General features: G+C 36.5%; 1 protein-coding gene and 1 pseudogene across 2 annotated transcripts; one reads left to right on the forward strand and one right to left on the reverse strand.

The window, feature by feature from the left end:
* The first annotated feature begins 426 nt into the window (after window positions 1–426).
* Window positions 427–8,735, forward strand: LOC147389190 (uncharacterized). The gene is made up of 3 exons (XM_086418731.1): window positions 427–825; window positions 5,637–5,660; window positions 8,141–8,735. The coding sequence occupies exons 1-3, from the start codon at window positions 624–626 to the stop codon at window positions 8,440–8,442; spliced, it is 528 nt and encodes a 175-aa protein (XP_086274857.1). The 5' UTR covers window positions 427–623; the 3' UTR covers window positions 8,443–8,735.
* A 3,633-nt stretch (window positions 8,736–12,368) lies between these two features.
* On the reverse strand, window positions 12,369–22,604 carry LOC147389191 (RNA-dependent RNA polymerase 6-like; annotated as a pseudogene). Its single transcript, XR_015170926.1, has 3 exons — window positions 19,388–22,604; window positions 18,394–18,701; window positions 12,369–13,163 (listed from the first exon to the last, which is right to left on the reverse strand). The product of XR_015170926.1 is annotated as an RNA-dependent RNA polymerase 6-like (transcript).
* Between the last annotated feature and the right edge of the window lie 1,960 nt (window positions 22,605–24,564).

The following is a 24,564-nucleotide window of genomic DNA, read 5'->3' on the forward strand; positions in this document are numbered from 1 at the left end:
AATATATCATTACTATAATAAATTAATCACACATGTACCACCACAAGTCCTTAGTCCTGACCAACAAAGTTTCCAATCAACCTAAATAAAAACAAATCACACCATCTTATTCTATAATATTTCTCAATCTAGTGGGATGTAAGAAGCATTACTACCCAATTTCGTTCAAAGCTAAAATAATGATCCAGTTGAAACCCATGACCCATCAAAGAAAAATAAATAAATATAAATTAAAAATATTCAACCAATCAAATCTGATCTATATGCCGCAACACTCATATATATTCATGGAATGTAATGTCCATTTTATTGATGGAATGTTGCTTAAATACCTACCCACTAAAAATGGGTTTGTGACTTACAAATCTATTTATTTTATATTTTTATATTTATATATATATTTTTTGGGTAAAATTAATTCATTGATGTGGTTGGGAAATGGGAAGTGATCCTTCGTTACTAGTTACAACAGTCAATAAGAGAAGAAAAGGACATGTCCAGAGGAGGGACTAGGGAGTTAACAAGTAGGCAGATCTGAAGAAGAAAGTGTGTTGTGTTGGAGATAGATATTAGAGTATCAGATCTGAAGAGAGAGAGAGAGAGAGAGAGAGAGAGAGAGAGAGATGTCGAATGGGTCTAGGCGTTCAGGTGCTTGTTTGAGGTGTTGTTTGGTAATATTTGCAGCTGCTTCGGCTCTGTATGTATCTGGGCCTGCTTTGTATTGGAGGTTTAAGGAGGGGATTAGTTTGGGAGATAATGGGCCTTCTTGTGCTCCTTGTCTCTGTGATTGCCCCCCTCCTTTGTCACTCACGAAGATAGCTCCCGGTATGGTTTCTGTTTTTGATTGATTTATTTATTTTTATTTTTAATATATTCTTCATTTTGAGGATTTGGGTTATTATGTAGGGATTAGAATGAAATTTAGGGATACCCATTCCATTTTATTTTAAAATTTCTACTTGGCTGTTTATGGATTTTGATCTCTGGTGTGATTTGGTTTTTAGTGTCTTTGTTCTTGCTATTTTGATCACTCTATGTTTTGCATTTTTAGGGTTTTGGTTATTATGTAGGGATTACAGTGAAATTGAGGGATACCCATTACAGTTTATTTTAAATTTTCTTTTTGGTTATTTTGCTATTTATGGTCTGGTGTGATCTGGTTTCTAGTTTCTGTGTTCTTGTAATTTTATTCACTCTATATTTTTCTTTCGTGAGGATTTGGGTTATGTAGGGATTTGAGTCAAAACTCAAAATGAGAGATACCCATTCCAGTTTATTTTAAATTTTCTTCTTGGTTATTTTGCTATGTCTGGATTTTGATCTCTGATGTGATTTGGTTTCTAGTTTCTTTTGTTCTTGTTGTTCTTGCTATTTTGGTTTCTGGGTTTTGTTGATTCTTAATTTTTTATGGTTATATGGGGATAAAAAGTGAATCTAAAAGGCATCATTTCAGTTTTTAAGGTCTGGTTTGCTTAGTTTTCTATTGGTGGAGCTTAATATCTGGTTTGATTGTTTTTAATTAGTGAAAAGGGAGAGAATTGCACTTTAGTATTTGGGGCTTTGTTCTGGTTTTCATTTTTTTCCCTTTCTTGGATTTCTGTTAATGAATGGTTATATTGTGAAATAGTGAATTTCCAAGGAACCCAATTGGCATTTAGTCGATTTTATGAAGAGTTTTTCTTTCTAAATATATTTTTTCCTTTTTTGTTTCTCTATTTTATTCAGAGGTTGCTTTTTTTGTATGGTTCTTTTTGAATTGGGAAACATCTGTAACTTGCACCCATTGCAGAATGGGGGTCTCTCCAATCACCAGAGACTTAGTTTATTACTGCTCAAAATGTAAATATGTTTAGGATGTTTTAATATTTAGTTGTGTCAATACCTTGTCTTGGTGGGTATGAATATTTTCTGCTATATAAGTCTCTAGATCTGATGTTTACCATGGGGGAATCGCTTTGTTAGCCATTGAGGACCCCGAATTCCATTTTAGTAGGGACCTTAAGTCAGTGAGAATTTGTGAACACTATGCCACTTTTGAGTTTTATTTTACAGGTGCTGAGAACATCTTTCTACACTAGATTTGATGCAGAACAACTCCGAAAATGTACTAGTTTGTGGGCAAACTTTTCCGCTTAAACAAAGGAACCCACCTTTAATACCTAGATATCTCACCCAAGCAAGGCAACAACAGATTTCATTCATCAAATGCTATGAAAATAATAGAATTTGTTTTGCACTGAAAATACGTCTTTAAGTTAACTTTTCTGAACATGCTCAAAACTAAACTAGAAAATATCCTACTATGATCCAAATACTTCCAACTGTACCTTTATCAAAAAAGCTATTAAATCCTGTGTATAATTAAAAATGAGAAAGATTAATTTAAAAGGAAACAAATTTGAGCTGATATCCTGGGACCCAGTTGATTTTAGCTCCTTGTTTTGATCCCACTTGATGCTCTTTCATCAAGAATCCTTTTTTTAAGATTGTATTGCTCCTTATTGCAATGATCTACAAATTGATTTCTTCAACAAATTCATATGGGAATTTCATTTTCTTAGTGTTCATTACTTTTGGTAGTTATTTGAGTCTCTTCCAACATGCAAGTATTGTGAATTGGCACATTGTGTGTTGATTTTGGGAGATTTGGTTTATCATTTACAAACCGAGTGTTTGAGGGACCTGGGCCTAGTAATGAAAGATTCCTTTATGGAGCCCTTTTAGTCCAATGTAATGTTGAGACTTGTTCCTAAATGTAATGCTCAACCCTACTTGGTATGTTGTGTACTATTGCAATTTGCATTCTTTTGCACCAACTTTTTTTTTTGATAGATAAAAGGGAAATACGGTAAACAGATTGGGGAGATCGAAGTGACCTTTCCCAAAAAATAGAAAAAAGAAAAGAAAACCAAAAGGGAAACACATAGTTAAAACTCTAAGAGATTACAAACACTCTCCCATTAGAGTGAGAAGTCCTCAATGAACACACCTTTAAAGACTTGGAAGATCTTACACCAAAAAAACAACCAAAGGCCAAGAACCAACAAGAAGATCTCTTGACTAGGTGGCACCTTCCCTTTGAAAGTTGTAGCATCTCTTTCCTTCCAAATACCCCAAGTAATTGTGAATGGAGTTAAACTCCAAAGCAACCTCTTGAAAAGGCGGAAACTCATTCCCAACCGAGCTCATTCCCCCAAAACATCTCTAACTGTACCCGACATGCAACACTCCACTCCAAACAAAGACAAAAAGTGAGCTCACACCTTCCTTGCCACATGACAATGCACTAGAAGATGGTTAGCCGATCCCTCGTCTGGCAAGCACGTACAACAATAGTTCAGGCCACTGAAGCCTCTTCTTCTCAATTGATCAAGCATTATAATGCTTTCCTTGATTGCTTCCCACAAAAGAATGCCACCTTAGACGGCACCCTAGGACCCCGCACATTATGTGGAAAGATAAAGTCCTCACTCCTATCTAGATCACTATAAAACTATTTAACAGAGAGCAACCCTTTGTTGTTAGTGTTCCAAACCCTCAGATCATTGCCACCCGATCCTCCTGATACATTTTGAAGGCACTCCAACAACTTAAAAACCTCTGGCAGCTCCCAATCATTCTACGACCTCCTGAAGCCTAAGTCTCAACTCGATCCTCCAAGGTTGGCCCTATAGAAGCTAGCAACATGGAGGTTCCTTTTTCTAAAGATTGCAAATAGCGAGGGAAATCTCTCCTTCGAAGGGCCCACGCCACACCACAAGTCATCCCAAAAATTAACTTTATGACCCCTCCCAACCTTGAAAGAAATCCTTCCCCCTTCCTGCAAGAGCTTAGCGAGGATGGATGCAAAACAAACGAATGCAATTGGGCCCACCATTTAGAGCCAAAATTGCTGCCTTCATTTGTGGTTAAAAACTCCCATAAACAAATGCAATCATGATCTAAGAGAGATCAACACCCCTCCCCACACACATTTCTCTGTAATTCACCCCTATTCTCTATTTCTCTTCTCTCTCATTCTTCCAACTCTTGTAATGGAGGGGGAAAAACTCGATGGTCTATTAATGGTAGAATTGTTCCTCAAAGGTAATTCCTAACTTTAATTCCCTATTTCTCCTCTCAGAAATCCAAAGCAAGTGATGCAATCATCTTTCATTCCTAATTTTTTTTCCTTATCTAATTATCTTCGTTGCTGAAGTCATGTCTATATCTTTGAGTTACTTGTATGATCTGAAAGGTAGAGTAGCTTAATGTATCCCAAAATTGAAGGCTAATTAATTGTTAGATTGGGCTCAAGCCAATTTAAATCAGTGGTCTAAATTCCAAACCCATAGAATTAGAGTTATTTACTTCACTAATTTCGTTAGGATTGTCTTAAATTGAGTTTGGAGTTCTATTTGATAAGTTTAGCAAATGAGAGTACATAAGAGTTTCTTATTATCCTTTGCTTTGAGTTAGGAAACTTAGGGATGGAGAAATCTATAAATTGGGATGTAACATTGCTATTGTACAAAGAGTTAACTAGTTGGATGAGATGTTTCATTATGGTTTGGAAACCTCGAGTGGGAGCTTATGCCCTGGTTCTCCATTTTCTTGTGCATTAAATGAGATGGGTTACCCCATCTCTGCATGGTTTGTTTTGAGTTATGAAACTTAGGGATGGAGAAATCTATAGATTGAATTGTAGCATTGTCATTATATGAAGAGTTTGTTAATTGAATGAGATTTTCATAGGGTTCGAAATCCTTGGGTGATGAATTATGCTCATGAACTGGTGGATTCTGGTTCCCCATCTGTGTGTGGATTCAGCCTTGGAAATTTGCACTAGTGTTGGTAAATACCACAATTGTATCTGACACCAACCCATTTCCCTGATCACCATCCATTTATCATCATCATTGTTTCCTATCAACATCACCATCACCATCTTGGCATCCAGAATCATTATCACCATTGTTCCTATACTACTATCCCCAACATTGTCCTGTCCACCAAATCTCACTGCTGCACCCGACATGATCGTCAACTAACCCTCATAAACATTACCCATGGAACACTGCTGCAACTAACGCCCACCAATTCTGCAATATCTTGGCCGTTGAATTCATGAACAACCAATATTCTTGGGGGTATGGTCCAAGAGTATTATTGAGTCTTTTGATTCCTCTTCTTTTTTGGAGCAAGGGCTTTGATGAATTTAGAGGAGTCTCGTTCGAGGATCTTTAGGTGAATTGGGACATTGTGTGTGATCTTTGACTGCTTTTGTTTAGTTGTTTTTTAGTTGTTTTGTTTGATCTTTTTTGTTCTTGTTTTATTTTGCCTTTGTATTCGGCTTGGTGGCCACCTTGTCCCCTTTCTTTCTTAATAAAATTTTCTTTACCTATAAAAAAAAGTCTTTTGATTTCCAAACGAATTCAGTTTCTTTTCTTTAAGTTGGAAATTTTTTTTTTCCTTGAAATGATAACAGTTTAATGGTCGCTTCCCCTGTCATTAGTTTCCTTATATTTGATACTTATTACCCATCCATAGAATGGGTATTGTATGTTTTACTTCAAATCTAGTTTCTATTGTTCAATTCAGACAGGACTGCAGTGTACTAACATTTTCCTTATTTTGGTTTTTGTTTCTTCTTGTAGGGCTTGTCAATCTTTCTGTCACAGGTTAGAGCTCATCCGAGAAACTCAACTTTTTTAGTTGGTGAAGAACTTTAAAGCTTAGATGGTGCTTTTTATCTCATGATAATCATCTTTATTTTTGAACTGGTGAAAAAGTTTGTTTTGTAGGAATCTCTTGTATGGTATCTAGTTTTTTTAATTCTTTGCTTTCCCTGTTTCTTCCTACTTAGAAATATAGTTTAATCTTTAGGGAATTAGATCTTTGACAATTCATATGCATTTGGTTGTTAACTTTAAATGTCAATGTGCTTGAAATTTATATGCATAAAGCGCCCTGTTAACTGTTCCCAAAGGAAAAAAAAAAACAAAAGAGGTGAAAATTGCACTTCATAAGGCTGAGGACCCCTCACAAGTTTTTGGTTTATCTAATTTACATATGGGAAGAAATTAATGTAGTTACTGGGATTATCGAAATGAATGTGCAGGAAGGATGCTATCATGCAAGATACCACAATGGAAAATGCCTCATTTTGGAAAACTGGTTCCCTATGACTCACAAATTATGAAAATCTCGTTGAAGTAGATTGAAAATGTAGGTTGTTGGTACACGTAATGTCTAAAAGGTGTCTAATGGCTTATATACAATGGAATTCCTTCTATATGTACTTGGTCAAATTTTATTTTATGTACTTAAGTTAGAAAGCTCCAAGATTTCTGTAGAAACTTGTTCTATTAGGCAATGATGATTGAGACATGTAGTGCTGATTCTCAACATTTCTATTTATTAGTATCTATTATTTTTTTTTTAACAAAGGTAACAAGGACAACACATACCTCGATTCACACAATGTAAAGGTAGTGTCACCATCACCCTTTATTTAAATGGTTACTATAAGTGATTTTGAAAGAGCACAATCACGGTGTGATACCAGAAATCTATTTTTATCGAGTTACATTATGTAATAAAAAAAATTAAAATTACTTCTTTACTTTTCACTTTTTTTTTGTTATTTTAATTCTAAACTTTTGAGTTAAATATAGCTACAATTTATATTATAATACATGTGTACAGACGCATCATCATTTCAAACTCCCCAAAGTCACTGTGTTAATCCATTTTTTTTTTGCTAAAGACTTCAAGGAAACATTTATGGTGTGATCCTGAGAAATATGGCCAGTTCCATAGGATATGAAACTAGTTCTTTTAGAGCACCGTAAATCAATCATCCTTCATGAAATGTCTGCAACAAGACTGTTACTCTACTAGAATTATTGGTTCGGTCTGTTGGTATTGAGTATTGACAATTGATCTACATGTAAAATATGTGTGCAACAAATACATTCCAAATAAGTGTGTTTAATTTTGATTTACATATCTTCACACGAGCTAGATTTTAGAGGTGACCTATATTAAACAAACAATAGGAGATCATGCCCATCTTACTTTAGTCGTTCCTCTTTTACAGTGTCATCACGAATTGTATATCACTTGCCTTTACATATTCTTTCTTGTGAACTGTATTCTACCCTGCAGGGTGCCCTTGAGATGACCTTAGATAGGGAATATATATTGAAAGAAATAGAAAGAAGAAAATGAAGAGAAAAAATAAATCAGGACTTTGGGAGCAGCATAAATCTAGAACTCTCAGACCTCTTTCAAATCCCAAGGAAGACTTGACTCCAACCAATGCTGAACTTCAAAAAAATCTTTTGGGATTGAAACATCCAAGACATTCATCTTCTTTTCATTTTCATAGGTCAAGCATGAAGATGGGTTTTGATCCCATCACACAGAGATTTTACCACCTCACTGAGGTGGCACCTTCTAAAGCACCATCTTTTAGTGTGCACTTTTTTTCTTTTTCTTGTGTCTTCGTCTATTTGAGTCTAGTCTTCATTGTTTGCCCCCGTGTTATTCATTTCTGATAAAGTGATTATTACCGTAGAAAAAAAATGGAAGCTGGTGATGAATTTCCTTGGTCTCATCATGTTTTTCTTATCTATGTTCTTTGTAATTCCTCTCCATGACTTATTTTTTCACTTCCACCATTCCCTGCTTCACCATATTCAAACCCTTCAATTTCAATCAAAAGATAACCCAACCATACCAACTAATTTAAAAAGAAAAAAAATAAAATAAAATAAAACATCCTTGCGAGTACAAATGTTAAGTCGACCATTAGAGGATGAAAATTCCCCCTTTGAGAGAGATCTGAAGTTAGAGGTCACACATGCTTGGCTCAAGTTGACAAGACCCAACAATACCATATGTCATTAGTCCTTAACGCTTGTTCCTTCTTGGCATAGTTTGATGGCTTGTGTTGATGTAGAAGATAATTTGAATATCTGAACTCTAGGTTCAATATTTTAAACCAAGATGGGCAAAATTAGTTACATTTGTTAAGGTGGGACGGTAGGAGACTGTAAGATTGTGAGCCTTCATTTACTTCACTCAATTATTTTATTGCCCAAGTTGGTCGATTTCTTTTTGTATATTTAATATGCATACATTTGATCAATTACAGATTGCGGTAAAAATGATCCGGATCTGAACAAGGAGATGGAGAAGCAATTTGTGGATCTATTAACAGAGGAGTTAAAGCTGCAGGAGGCAGTCGCCGAAGAACATTCACACCACATGAACTATACCTATGTAGAAGCGAGGAGGGTGGCTTCTCAGTACCAAAGGGAGGCTGAGAAGTGCAATGCTGCCACGGAGACTTGTGAGGGTGCCAGAGAACGTGCCGAGGCACTATTGACCAAGGAGAGGAAGGTAACATCTGTATGGGAGCGGAGGGCCCGGCGATTGGGCTGGGAAGGCGAGTAGATCATCTACGTATTTTTATTTAATTTACTATCTAGTTTTCCATTTATCTGCGAAGTGCGGTGATCGATGATATTTATATAAGAAGGGAAGAAAATCCTGATTTAGATGTAGAAATATGTTTCTTGTCATCCATTTTTCTTTTTTATATTCCTTGTTTTTCTTAAGTGTAATATTTATATCTCCCATGCGGCCTTTTTACCAAACAATGGGCTCTTGATCATATAAGCTTGGAGTAATTGTGATTTATTTACTTTCATAATTCCACATATTTATTTATGAGGATCCCTTAGATATGACGATCAGTCCACACAAAATGGCCTGCAGACCAGCTGATTATGATTAGGTTACCTTCTATGTGTTACTATTTCATTGGTTGTTGGAATCATGTTGGGTCCAGCAAGAATAAAACTATCTTTGGTTGATATTAGTATTATTTGGAGTGATTTAGACATGTCCCTCTTCACGTTTTGGTCAATGTTAAGAGATACTCCTGTGTTTTCAAATTGTTGATATGCCCCTCTTGACTTAGGTCTTCTGTGAGTGAGTAGCTCAAATGACCTAAATGCTCACATCTTCGACCTTTACTCAAAAACCTCTCCATCTTCAGCCTTAGGGTTAGGGTGAGGTTTTTTAAATCATTTTCAACCCTAAAATTATATCTTGTTTAACCTTAAAACCTCAAGAGCAAGATAAGATTTTCAAAGTACAAGGACGGATTTTTGGGTAGAAAAATCAAGGATTTTTACAAGACATTGAAGTTGATTGTTTTAAGAGACCAAGATGATCATTTTCAACCCTAAAATTATATCTTGTTTAACCTTAAAACCTCAAGAACAAGATAAGATTTTTAGAGAAGTACAAGGATGGATATTTGGGTTAAAAAGTCAAGGATTTCTATAAGACATTGAAGATGATCGTTTTAAGAGGAAATTGAGTATGATAATAGGAAATCAAGGTTCCAACAAGACATTGCAGGCTAGGCGAGTTTAAGAGGAGATTGAATAGGTTAAATATGGTTTACTCTAGATATGAACAGTTTGAATATAAAATATTTTTAGGGTAAAGTTATTAACCCTAGGTCAAGGGGGATGTCATCAGTTTGAAAACACAAGGGTGGTATCTCTAATATTGACTAAAACATAGGGGGGCATGTCTAATTCACCCAGAAAATTACCATGCGATCCTATATAACCTTGGCTAGACTTCCAAAAAATTTTTTTATGAAAAAAAAAAATTCTTCCATCATGTTATCTTCATAATCCCCTTAATATTTTAAATCACAAAGAGGTCTTGTGATTCATGTGTTTGCATATGCCACCTAATAGTAATATATAATGTTAAAATACTTGGAAAAAAATAATGGGAAGCTCAATCCAAGTAGGGTTATGAAGTAGAAGCATGGTTTAAAGATTTGTCACCTTTAAATTGAATATTTTGATATTTTTCAATCAAGAAAATAAATGGGCAACTAGTTGAACCTTTCTTTTTATCTATTTAGACAAGATTTAGTCTATGGTTACTCTCAATTGAATGACCTACACTTTGTGGAGACTATCTTCACAAAACATTAGTGGAAAGCATTATCGACAAACTCTCTAGAGAGTATAGGCAGCTATTGTCACTCTACCATGGAATTGTTGAGACGATTAGAGCTCGAAAGTCCATAATTCAATAATGATGCCCAGACATCCTCTTTTTATCTGTACTTGAGCATATAATTATGTACTTTCAAGCTATAATCGTCTCAAAATTCCATGCTAAAGTAACCATAGTCCTTTCTTTGTAAATGCAAGAACATGATATATAATATCATATTGGTTCATTCATCCTTTATGTTTCATCGAAAATGCTGAGCATTCACAAACATGCACAAATAATTAGCAACTGTAAACTTTTATCACCCTGGTTGCCACCAACCACTAGTAATGTTTTTACAAGGATTTGCAGAGTACCAAGATGGGTCTGTTGAGAATGAGACAAATGAAAATCAACAAGCCTAGGAAGATTGAAGGACTGATGGAACTGCCTTATTAGTTGAAAATAGGTTAAGAGGGCAATACAGAGGAAAAGAAGAAAACAGAGAGAAATATAAAATATTAATCAAAATTAATACTAATACCAAAGCTGTCTAAACATCATGAATCTAATAAATAAGCAAGTTTCTTAATATGGTCTACCAAGGCATGGCTATAATGCATTAGAAATTAAACCATTGTGTTGAACCAATTGTTTGAGCTTCTAAGCTTATTGAAAGTGTGCGCATATTCACTTTCATTATCTCAATCCTCATGTTCTTTGTGTATGTTCCTTCTAATTGGCAATAATCGGCTTTGTTAAATATGTCCAAACTATCTCAATTGACTTTCTCTTAGTTTATCTCTTATTTGGACAGAGTTGAATGGAAAAACATGATTTGTTTGGCCGAACCCAAATCTTTGAGATAAGATTTTGGTGTTTGCCCATTTGTTCGTTGACCCAAAATGGATGATTGTGTCTCCCTTCATTGCCCTACTCCAGATATCCTCGAGATTCCAGCTTTTCGTACTTATAGACTCTGTACAATACACATCCTTCATAGCTATTCCACCAACTAATGGTGACTTTTCCTTTCATCACGTTTTCCTCTCACTCTAGATCAATTTTTTCTTTAACATAAGTATTTATTATCTTGTGTGGTACATGATGACCTGCGATGACCTGCTTACCACCAAGAAAAGGTATATGATGCCCTCATAAGATATACCATCACATAATCCATTATTAACCTCATTCTTATAAACAAAAATTTCTGGATTTCCCTATACTGAATTAAGAAAAGATCCAAGTAATGTCTTTTGTTTTTACATAAAATATATAAGGCACATGCAAGAGCCATATAAGAAATCAAACTATGCCAAATATTGTTTAATATATGGGTTAGAAATTTTGGAATGGACTGGAATTTTTATTTATTTATTTATTTTTTTGTTTGTGAGGATGATCTATATGGTGAGAAGGTCATCCTCATAAAAAATCAGCTCATTCTGAAACTTTTAACCCTATCGAAAGTAGTTAACAAATAATTGTCGGTCCATGATTTTTCAACTTGTAAGTTGGGGTTAGAAGTTTCAGAATAAGCTGATTTTTTGTAAGAATGATTTCTTCACCATAGAGATTATCCAAAAAAATAAAATAAATTGGCCCACTCCAAAACTAAAACCCATATATTGAAAAATGTTTAGCATAATGTTTGGTTTCTTATACGCCCCCCCTTATGTATGTGTGTGCGTCCTAAGAGCATACTTTAAGGTGCATTAAATACATTGGAAGTAAGCAGTTAAGGGTATTTTTGGTAAAAAAATAATATTTGAAGGCATTTTTTACAGGAAATTAAATGTCCAAAATTTAATTTCAAAAACACCAAATCTATGTTCAAATTTACATCTAACTTCACTATGATCAAATGTCATTTTTCTCAAATTGAATAAAATTACTCTCCTACGTTAGATTTTTAAAATTACAAAAATAATATTTAAGTATGTTATCTTCAAAGCCACTCCAATTAATATTTTAAATTACAAAAACACCCTTATAAAATAAGATTATCTATTTAAAATATTTTTTTAAAGTAACTATAAAATATTTTAATCTGGCAAAAATTCCATATATGTGCATTTGCATCTGTCACCTACTAATAAGTATAACAGAAAATAGTGAATTTGAAAATTGGGCAATTGCTGATTTCTACCCAATTTTTCATTGAGGATTTAAAACCCAATTTTTTTTTCATGTAAAGCTTAAACATTTTCATAAACATGAGTTTTAATAGAAGACTTGAATGTGGGCAAAATTAAATAGAGGAACAATATTCATTTAGCTAAAAAAGCATTCACAATGAAGTTAACAGTCCACCAAAAGCTAAGGGAGTCAATGATCCCAGAGTTCCTTTGAGGCCATGGACACAAATAAGTCAACAGTCTTCTCAAGCTTTCATAGATATATAATAAAAAACTTACAAATCACAACACTATAACAACAACAACTTAGCTTTCTTTCAACCAAAACCCAAATCTGGTTAGGAAGATAAAGCAACATTCATTCTTAACATATAGTTCATAAAACTTAAGTATATATAATTATAATAGCATTGGCAGCCTCCATTACTAGACAGTCATATTCGCTTAGCCAGGTAACTTTCAAGAGAGTTTATTGACTTGCGAGTCTCAATATTTTCGGTACTCCTACGCCTCACCTTGATCCTTACCAAGTACTCAACAGCGATCCATGCGAAGCTAAGCATTGCTGGTGATCTATCTTCACCTGGTGCTCTCAATTCTAAGGATTTTTTCACCCACTGAGGATGGTTTGTCACTTGGTACCAAGCAGACGCCTTTTGTTCATACAAGGCATTCTTCTCATCTTCTCTTAGTTGCTGAGAATCCTGCCCCATGTTCTCAAAAATATTCTTAAAGTCCCTCTTTAGGACATAATAAGCATCCTTTATCTTTTCCTTAATATCTCCTTGCTTCTGGCTGTTGTACGTTGGCAGGGACCATACGTGTCCGGTTACCATCTCTTCTTCAGTGCTCACCATATATTTCCCCAAAAGAGCATTGAGTTGTCCCTCATATGAGCATTTTAGATTCCAAGCATCATTGATGAAATCCAAAGATCCTGGAATCTCTAGATCTGAGTCATAAGGTACGTCTTTGGGAGACCATGATATCTCTAATGATGATAGTGTCAGTAAGATACAACATATATATTTAGCTAGAATTACTCTCTCTAGTTATAGCATGATTTTGTATTATGGCTGTAGATATTTGTCAATCAGATACAGCATATATATTTAGCCATAATTAGTTTCTCTAGTTATAGCATGATTTTGTATTATAGCTGTAGATATCTTGTACTTAGTAGGAAGATTATAGTTTCCTTATTTAGTCTCTCCTTGATTTTTGTAATTGCTGATATTCAACCTTGTAATCAGCCCAACAGTTTCTATATATTATGAGGAACCCTCACAATGAGAGGCATTCAGTACAATTGACATGGTATCAGAGCCTAAATCATCTAAATTAGGATTGTTCTAGGTTTCAATTTTTTTTAGGGCAGAGAGTTTCTTTTTTGCTGGAAACTACTCTTTTGTGGTGATTAGTGACTATCGGTAGATTCTTTAGAGATTGTGAAAATTTTGTGGTGGTTGTCGACAAGTTCTGTGCAGTCTGTGGTGGTTGTTGGCAGGTTTTGGGTTGTTATTTTTTACTAGAACAGTGTTGGAGTGGATCGGTTGGTGCTGGAGTACTGTTGTTTGGTGCTGTTTGGGTTGCTGACTGGTGATTTTAGGCTCTAAAGGTTGCTGTTTGGTGGACTTGGGCTTGTTGTCCAACAAATCTGGTAGGTTTTATGCTAGAGTACTGTTGTTTGGTGCTGTTTGGGTTGCTGACTGGTGATTTTGGGCTCTAAAGGTTGCTGTTTGGTGGACTTGGGCTTGCTGTCCAACAAATCTGGTGGGTTTGGGGCTGTTATTTCTTTATCAGGTTTTACAATTTCTGATCCTAGTGGCTTCGGGTGTTTATTTTGATTTCAAGTTGGTGTTGTTGTTATATTGGTTTCATCATGTCTTCTACTGAATCTTTCGGGGTCCGTTTTACTGGAAAAAATTATTCTACTTGGGAATTCCAGTTTCAATTGTTTGTTACGGGAAAGAGTTGTGGGGCCATATCGAAGGTAGTGATCCAGCCCCTACGGAGCTGGCTAAGTGGACCGTCAAGGATGCACGTGTGATGTCTTGGATCTTGGGGTCTGTCGATCCTCTTATTGTGCTCAATCTGAAGCCTTATAAGATTGCGAAGACCATGTGAGAGTATTTGCTAAAGGTTTATCACCAAGATAATACCGCACGCTGTTTTCAATTGGAATATGAGATTGCTGGTTACACTCAAGGCAATCTCTCTATTCAGAAGTATTTTTCTGGTTTTCAAAATTTGTGGGGAGAATTTTCTGATATGGTTTATGCGAAGGTACCTGCTGCATCTCTCTTTGCGGTTCAGGCTGTTCATGAGCAGAGCAAGAGAGATCAATTCATGATGAAATTGCGCCCTGAATTTGAGGTTACTCGCTCAAATTTAATGAACCGTGATCCTCCACCATCCTTGGATGTTTGTTTTAGAGAATTACTTCACGAGGAGCAGCGTCTTCTCACTCAAGTTACGTTCCAGCATGATTCTAGAATCTCCAATCCAAATCCAGTAGCCTATGCGGCCTATGGGACAGGGAAGGACATGCGCAAAGTCCAGTGTTTCAACTGCAAGGAGTATGGTCATATTGCTGCCAACTGTGCAAAGAAATCTTGCAACTACTGTAAGAAACATGGCCATTTTATCAAAGAATGTTCCACTCGACCTCAAAATCGTCAAGCTAACACTTATCAAGCTGTAGTGAACACCTCATCTGCTCCAAAGATGTCCTTAGCCTTTTCTTCTGTAGCTGGACCATCTGTTCTTACTCCTGAAATGGTCCAGCAGATGATTGTGTCAGCCTTTTCTACCTTAGGGCTCCAAGGTAATAGTAATTCTTCGTCTAAATCTTGGCTTTTAGATTCTGCTGCATCCAATCATATGACCGGATCATCTAATACACTTTGCAATGTTCGTCCATATCATGGTTCATCCCATATTCAGATAGCTAATGGGAGTCATTTAGCTATTAATGAAGTAGGGGATATTAATCCTTCTTTCAAAGATGTTTATGTGTCTCCTGGATTTTCTACTAGTCTTATTTCAGTTGGCCAATTAGTTGATAACAACTGTGATGTCCATTTCTCTCGTGATGGTTATCTTTGCAGGATCAGGTGTCGGGGAAGATACTCGCGAAGGGACCTAAAGTTGGCAGACTATTCCCATTGCACTTTTTAACTCCTAGTTATTTATCTTTAGCTTGTATGACAGTTAACACTCAAAGTGAAGTATGGCACAAACGTTTGGGTCATCCAAACTCTGTTGTTCTGTCTCATATGTTAAACTCTTGTTTATTAGGCAATAAAGAACAAGTTTCTAAAAATCTGTCATTTGACTGTTCTGTATGCAAACTTGGTAAGAGTAAGACTCTTTCTTTCCCTCTTCATGGTAGTCGTGTTGTAAAATGCTTTGATATTGTGCATAGTGATGTATGGGGCATTTCTCCTGTAATTTCTCATGCTCGATATAAATATTTTGTAACATTCATAGATAATTTTAGTCGATATACTTGGGTCTATTTTCTTTGGTCCAAATCTGAGGTCTTGTCTATTTTTCGGACCTTTGTAGCATATATTGAGACCCAATTTTCTACAAGTATTAAGATTTTGAGGTCTGATTCTGGTGGAGAGTACATGTCCCACGAGTTTCATGATTTCCTAAACCACAAAGGAATTGTTTCTCAGCGCTCTTGTCCGTATACCCCTCAGCAAAATGGTGTGGCAGAACGAAAGAACGGACATCTCTTGGACGTTGTTCGTACCTTATTGCTCGAGTCCTTTGTTCCTTTTAAATTTTGGGTTGAGGCATTATTTACTGCAGTTTACTTAATTAATAGACTGCCCTCTCAGGTCTTGAATTATGATTCTCCATATTATCGTTTGTATCATCAGCACCCTAGCTATTTTAATCTGTTGCTTTGTTCATTTACCTCCTCATGAACGTCACAAACTTTCTGCTCAGTCTGTTAAATGTGCTTTTATGGGTTATAGTATTTCCCACAAAGGTTATGTTTGCTATGATCCTTGTTCTAACAAATTTCGTATATCTCGTAATGTTGATTTCTTTGAGAATCAATGTTTCTTTTCTACACATGTTGAGTCATTGTTTGAGATTAGTATTCTACCTTGTTTTGATGAATTGACTCCTTCCCCTGAACGTTTCAAACCTGGAATGGTGTATACTTGACGTCTACCAACTTTACCCCTTCCCAAGACTGACCCTTCATCTGAGACGGCTTCGACGACTTTTCCTGAGATTGACCCGTCATCTGAGACAGTTTTGATAAGTTCTCCCGAGCCTGACATGCCTCCCGATCCTACTCCTCGACGATCTGCCCGAGTATCACGTCCCCCTGATTGGTATGGTTTTAATGCTACTTTGACTTCTATTCCCATCCCTACATGCTTTTCTGAGGCTGTTAAACATGAATGTTGGTGGAAAGCGATGGATGAGGAACTTCGGGCTCTCCAAGACAATCATACATGGGACATGGTTCCTTGCCCCTCTAATGTTAAAGCTATCGGTTGTAAATGGGTTTACTCGATTAAGCTCCGTTCTGATAGGACTTTGGACCGATATAAGGCACGATTAGTTGTTCTTGGGAATAAACAAGAATATGGGGTGGACTATGATGAGACATTTGCTCCGGTGGCGAAGATGACTACAGTGCGTACAGTTATTTCTATTGCCGTTTCCCAAAGTTGGCCACTTCACCAGATGGACGTCAAAAATGCTTTTCTTCATGGTGATCTCAAAGAGGATATTTACATGACTCCTCCTCCAGGTTTGTTTTCTTCTTCGTCTTCCACTGTGTGTAAGTTGAAGCGGTCTCTCTATGGCTTAAAACAAGCTCCCCGGGCATGGTTTGACAAGTTCAGGTCTACTCTGCTTCAGTTCTCCTTTGTCCAAAGCCAATATGACTCCTCTTTGTTTCTTTGCAAGATTCTTTTACTTATGTATGTGGATGATATTGTCATTACTGGCAGTGACTCTACCTTGATTACCCACCTCCAACAGCATCTTCAGGCTTCTTTTCATATGAAGGATCTTGGTCCTCTTACGTACTTTTTGGGGTTGGAAGTGCACACTGATTCTTCGGGTATATTCTTGAATCAACACAAATATACCCAGGATTTGATTAGCCTGGTTGGTCTTCAGGATTCTTCTTCGGTGGATACCCCTATGGAGGTCAATGTGAAATATCGTAGTGAGGAGAGCGATCTTCTTTTTGATCCTACTATATTTCGACAATTGGTAGGCAGCTTGAACTATCTGACTATTACTCGGCATGATATTTCCTTCGCTGTACAACAAGTTAGCCACTTTATGCAAACTCCACGTCATCTACATTTAGCTGCCGTGCGTCGTATCATTCGATATCTTCGAGGGTCACCTGATCGTGGATTGTTCTTTCCAACTGGCTCTTCTCTTCGCCTTGTTGCTTATAGTGATGCAAATTGGGCCGGATGTCCTGATACTCGGCGGTCTGTCAAGGGTTGGAGCATGTTCCTTGGTGATTTTTTAATCTCTTAGAAAAGTAAGAAACAAGCTCACGTTTCTAAATCTTCTACTGAATCTGAATACCGTGCAATGTCTGCTGCTTATTCTGAGATTGTTTGGCTTCGTGGGCTTCTGGCTGAGCTTGGTTTTTCTCAATCTGATCCTACTCCTCTTCATGCTGATAACACGAGTGCTATTCAGATAGCTGCTAATCCCATTTACCATGAGCGTACGAAGCATATTGAGGTGGATTGTCATTCTATTCGAGAAGCCTTGGACACTCATGTTATTTCTCTTCCTCATGTTTCCATTAATCTCCAGATAGCTGATGTGTTTACAAAAGTCATGACACGACAACGCCATCAATTCCTTGTGGGCAAATTGATGCTTCTTGATTGCCCAACATCAATTTGAGGGGGGATGTCAGTAAGATACAACATATATATTTAGCTAGAATTACTCTCTCTAGTTATAACATGATTTTGTATTATGGCTGTTTATCTGTCAATCAGATACAGCATATATATTTAGTCATAATTAGTCTCTCTAGTTATAGCATGATTTTGTATTATAGCTGTAGATATCTTGTAATTAGTAGGAAGATTATAGTTTCCTTATTTAGTCTCTCCTTGATTTTTGTAATTGCTGATATTCAGCCTTGTAATCAGCCCAACAGTTTCTATATAATATGAGGAACCCTTACAATGAGAGGCATTCAGTACAATTGACAGATAGTATGTCACCATCAGAAGCGTCATTAATCTTGCGGTAGAGTTTGCCCAAAATATTTTTCGACTTGTATGTTTGGAATGCCTCCTTACCCATGAAGTCTGGGTATAGATTTGGTTTAAGGTGTTGGGGCATGGGCACGGAGATGCCAGTCTTGGAGAAGTCGACCACTGTGGCTGCTAGTTTTGCTAGTTTGATGAAATCCTCATACAAGGCTCCTTTTTTTCTCTGATCAGCGAGAACCACGTGGGCATTGCAGATAGGGCCGACTAAGTCAGTCGCCAAGTTCTCGGTGAAGAAATCTATTAGGTCCTGTTAAACAAACAAGTATCATGAGAGAAAGCTTGGACCATCACAACAACAACAACAAAAGTAACAAGCAGCGAAGAAAAGGAACTAATCCACGATCAAAATATAAATATAAGATAGCGATTGAAAGTAGAAGATATATTTATGTGCTTTTTTCAGGATTCAACATAAATGAGATAATCTAAAGATTTGACAAGTTTAAGATAATTTTGGAGGAATGATGGTGCAGTCTCACCTATGATGCACATGAATGGAACCGATGAAAAATGGATCCTTTAGAGGAAATCTCATAAAACCAGAAAAGGCCTAACAATAAAATCCTATATCCATCCAACCCATTACTTTTGATTGAACCAGCAGAAGAGTTTGATAACCATTCCAGAAGAAGTTTATTGTTTGATCATTAAAAATCCTCCAATCAAGGTTTATTATGAGCCAAGATATCCCAACCCCACTACATGTTTGCCCCCTGTAGTGGCTTACAAAAATAGTTAAGAATACATGGGTATCTCTTCAAAATTAGTTGAGAATACACAGCAAAGCCATTTTCAAGAGTTGCATATCAACAGTCTTTAAAACTTAACAGAATGAACATTTATCTCAATAAAATGGTTAATTTTGTCTAATTAAGTAGAAAACTGAATTGAAGCAAAATAAGAAAGAAAATTCAAGTAGGTCAGAGTATTTACCTGATTATTGAATGGGTGTCGCAATTTGTTGGGTCGGACAGAGTCATAAACCATCGGTGAATGGCTTCTCTTGCTTGGAGGTATCAGATTTTCATCCCAAGTCACAAAATAGCAATCCCCGTCAAGATCACTTCCTGAAGCTTCATCTGTATGTGGCCTCCCTCCCTTCAGAGGGAAAACGAAACAATCAACAAGAAGGTGAAGGCCAGGTGCATCTACAGCTTTAAGAATCCGAATGTCTACAGGGCGAAGCATGGATTCTTAGCTATAACCACGATTCCCTTGATTACTTGTACATTCCTCTTGGTCTCAGAAAATCTTTTTCCATGTTTCGAAAAACAATTTTCCAATGAATGGGATGAAACTTGGATAAAGCATTGTCCATGTTCAAGCACTCCAAGTTCATCTAGGCATCCCATCATCTACCTTCCTGAAGGAACAAAGGTCCTAGTCTTCGCCAAAAGGCGTCCCAGTTGGGCAGCTCTTATGGAACACAGCATCCCTTTTAAATGAGGCTTGAAACCAGCACTCAGCATCATTGCTGCAGTATTCCCATTCCCAGCACATGACGAAGTAAGGATGTCAAAAGCCACATCAGTGTTCTCGAGCATCTCATTTAGTCTACAAACCATGGAATCCTGCATTCTTGAGAATACATCGTCTCGAACACCCAAGGCCGAAAGCAGAGTTATTATTTTCCTGTTTAAGAACCCCGGTTGGAACTTAGTCCATGATGCAATTTCAAGGATTGTGTGATTCGAAATAAACTTTTTCATACTCGGTCTCAGAGAGAGGCGGCTCCCGTCAATCTTTTCCGGCCAACATGCTATGACCCCCTTATAACCACCAAATCTGAATTGATAGGCACTAGGGGGGTTCATAGACAGTTGCAACTTATCAGCGACTTCCCTTGTGAGATCGGGTGTTAACTTGCCGATCCCATCAGAGAACACATACCCATTTCTCTCGATATCGGGAAGCTCAAAATTGACCTCCTCTGATGGAATATTGATTGTGGGAAAGGTGGATGAGAAGCATTGTCCCATCCAAGCTGTACAGTTGGAGACACTTCTGTCATCGAATTTCCCCATCCAACTCCTAATATCAATCACTTTGATGTCATTATCTTCGGCAAAGAACCAGGCAGAACGATTTTTTAACTAGTTAGATGTGAAAGTCAGAAACAAATACTTCCGACCACACAAGTAAAAGCCATCCTCCATAATAGTCTTCACCCTTTTAAGCATGCTTGTTTTCATAGGGTGAAATAAGTGGAAGTAGTGTACTTGACAATTCGTGCGACATAATGGGTGAGAACGTGAGAATTAAGCTCCTGCAAACCTTCATCCATGAATGTAACTCTTAAGAACCTATCTGAAACTTCTTCATAATTCCTAAGAACCCTATTAGAAAGCTCTACTTCTGGAGGAAGACAGTAGGTTTTGGTCGGGGTTATCACCAATTTTCTCACTTCAGCATTACAATTCGAACCCTTGGAACTCTCGAGAAGTTTAGGGTTCTTAATTATCCATTCTTGGACTAGTTGCAAACTCACACACGTCAAACACGGGATGCCTATAAGAATATATGCGTCTTAATGCTGTGACGTTCACCTCCCTTTTCTGGTTTCTTAGCAACTCGAAGAACTTTTCAGACAACTGGTGCTGATTGATAATACCTCAGTGCATTACGGCATTAACCATGTACATTACATTGAAGCTTATTCCTTCCTTATGTTGAATGCAGAAGAAAAGGTCATTGGCATGCCAAAATCAGGTTCTTCTCGAACACTCAGGTGCTGACTAGGATAGTCATTCGGGATTCTCCATTCTTTTAAGTAATTCATTGCTTTCTTCAATTTTGGTCCAAAACATAGAGATCCTGTAAGAATTACACATACCAATCACACCACCAAGTGTAAAATCAGTGGTTCGAATCCACGGGTCCTCGTCATCCAACAAATCAAACGAAATGGACTCATAGATGTCATCATCTGCAGTTCTGTAAAACAGATGGGGAGATGATGCAAGCTGCAACAATATTATTAAAGCAGAAAGGCCCTGATACTGTTTTATCTCAGTGATCTCTCTCACCGAGAACTCCAGCTTGAAATCACATTTTATCAGTGTGCTTTGTTGTGCCTTCAAATGAGAAAGCAATCTCCTTAGTAAAAAGAATCTTGCACGTGCCGTCTAAAGGATCAACAACAAAATTGACAGAAGTAGGAGCCATCCAACCAACTAAGAACTCATCTCGGCTAGCCAAAGTTCCAACCTCAACACAGACATTAGTGAACTTCAAAGGGTTTGTTGTCCTCCCCTTATTATTAAGGCAGAACGAATTTTCGCGTCCCAAATTCACCTTTAGAGTGTTCTCGTTCAAGATGAGTGTGTCATTCGATGCTGTGACCGCTGCCTCAGCAGATGCAAAATGAACAAAGGCATGAGGCACCACCTTTTTATAATCATCTACACCTTGGCTGTTTGCAGTGTCTATGATATTAAAATTTGGATAGGACCCTGGTGGAGTCCACGAATTCTTCAATCTACACCTCCAAATGAGTCCAGTCTCCTTCTCTAAAAAATTTGTGAGGTCTTTCGCGCTAACATGCTTGTCAAATCCACCAAAACTTACCTGATTGATAACCAAATCCTTCTTCCCATTTTCAGTTTCAAATGACCCCATTTTTTTTTTCAAATGTAACTCCTTCCTATCCAAATTATTTAGACATAATCAGTGAAAGTTGTTGAGAAAAAATACACTAATTTAATATTGAACAAAAATTAGAGACTAATCCAAAAAATAGATGAATATTTCCTCTTAGGTAACCATAAGATGACAATTTCACAAAGAGTTGTGATGAATGCACCCAGTTAGGTATGCGGCTAACAAAGCAAGGGGCACATAACCATAAATTGTTTTCATCGGGATACACAAGAAAAAGATGTGTGGTTCTGTGCCCTTGCCATGTCAGCCGCGAACCAAGACCCCCATCATTATTCTTTCACAAAAGGAATATAGGATTAACCCTTTGCTTATTATGAAACTTCTAAATCAAAATCCAAGACTAAAGTAATTTATTGCAACAAAATAAAATCAACATAAGCCACCTTGTAAAAACAGAAGAAAGATCATCATCTACAACCAAAACAAGGCTAAAGGCTTGTTTGGATTAAAAAAATTCTACCAAAGATATATGTATGTATATATATATATATAGAGGGTCAGGATCAAGTGCCATATGAAAAAACATATGTAAAAACAATGTAACATTAATAAATTTTCAAAATATGGGTTAGAAGTTTCGGATTGAGCTGATTTTTTGTGAGGATGATCTCTATGATGGGAAGATCATCCGGAAAAAAAAATCAGTACAATCTGAAACTTCTAACCCCATTAAAAGTGATTTAGAATGTGGACCGTCGATTTTTTGTCAATAATTTGTAAATCACTTTTGATGGATTTAGAAGTTTCTGATTGAGCTGATTTTTTGTGAGGATGATCTTCTCATCATAGTGACCATCCTTGCAAAAAATCAGCTCAATCCAAAACCTCTAACCCATATTTTGAAAAACCATTGTTTTTTCATATGTTTTTACATATAGCCCTTGAACCGCCCCTATATATATAGAATCACGTTCAAAGGCCAACTTTTTGGCAAAACATTTTTCAAAACATGAGTTAGAGGTTTTGGAATGGGCTGATTTTTGGTGAGGATGATCTCTACGATGAGGAGATCATCCTCACCAAAAATCAGCCCATTCCAAAACTTCTAACCCATGTTTACAAGCTGAAAAATCGTGGACCGTCCATTTTTTGTAAACTGTTTTTGATGGGGTTAGAAGTTTTGGAATGGGCTGATTTTTGGTGAGGATGATGGGCTGATCTCCTCACCGAAGAGATCATCCTCACCAAAAATCAGCCCATTCCAAAACTTCTATCTCATGTTTTGAAAAATGTTTTGCCAAAAAGTTGGCCCTTGAACGCCACCCTATGAGAAAACTGGCAATTCAATAGACCAAATTTATGCAAATTCAGCCAGAAAAATAAATATAATGATTAAGGGCACACTTGAATGAACCATATTTGGGAACCAAATCATATTAAATGAGGTCGTTTCCAAATGATTCATTTTAACAAATATTTCTAAATAAAGTATTCTAGAAATCAAGAGTAATGATAATCTAATACCCCCACGTGGCATACTCAAAATACTCTCTTGACGTGGCATGTGCCAGAACCATTGGCTGTTGTGTATCCCGAGACATAAAGTCTATGGTTCTAGCACATGCCACGTCAGGAGAGTTTTTGAGTATACCACGTCGGGGAGTCAGATTATCACGACTCAAAAATTAAATATTTCCTCAGCCCAAGCTCTTTAGGACTCCTCTCGTCGAATAAAAAATATAATTTCACTTAAAAAAATTTTACTTTTTTATTTTAAACAGAAAAAAAAAAAAAATACTATTCACTCTCAATTCTTGTGCTTTTTTATTTTGTAGGGATTTGACAAGCAAAATATGTCACAAATGTGTCAAATGGAATCAATCAAAAGTTTAAATCATAATACGCTAATCTCATTATGATTAGTGTATTGTGTTTTTAGAAATCAAATTATTGGTGGTTTCAAACAGACTACGTGAACCCCTATATATGATGAAAAGCTTCATTCGCTCTTGAATCAAATAATAAGACAAGCCACTTTGTAGTTAAATTAACATAAATTTGAGATTAGTTTTATGGTATTTTGGATCCCCATTATTATGCAGAAAAGATGTTTTGTAGATAAAGAGTTCCCAATTTTCTTTCCAACATAAAAATAGGGATCCAATTAGGCCCGTCAAATAGACCTAGTTGAATGCAAATTAAAATTTGTAATCAAACCCAAAGCTTCATCACAACTCATACTTGAGTTTCAGACCCATAGTGAAAGAAAAGTAAACACACAAACAAGACAACAATAATAATCAACTCTTAATTTCCCATCAAATTAAAAAGCCGAAACTAAACACCAATTTAATTAAAATCTAAATTAATAGTTCTACATATGCTCAAATCAAAGCAAACAAATATCATCATTTCAGCTAACAATTACCAATTTCATTAAAAAATTTCACTAATTTCCATATTAACATAAAAAAACAGTTTTTAAACCAATATTTTAGTTGGATTTACTT

This window comes from Akebia trifoliata, chromosome 12 (assembly GCF_017979445.1).
Source record: "Akebia trifoliata isolate Shusen 1 chromosome 12, ASM1797944v1, whole genome shotgun sequence".
Lineage (NCBI taxonomy): Eukaryota > Viridiplantae > Streptophyta > Magnoliopsida > Ranunculales > Lardizabalaceae > Akebia > Akebia trifoliata.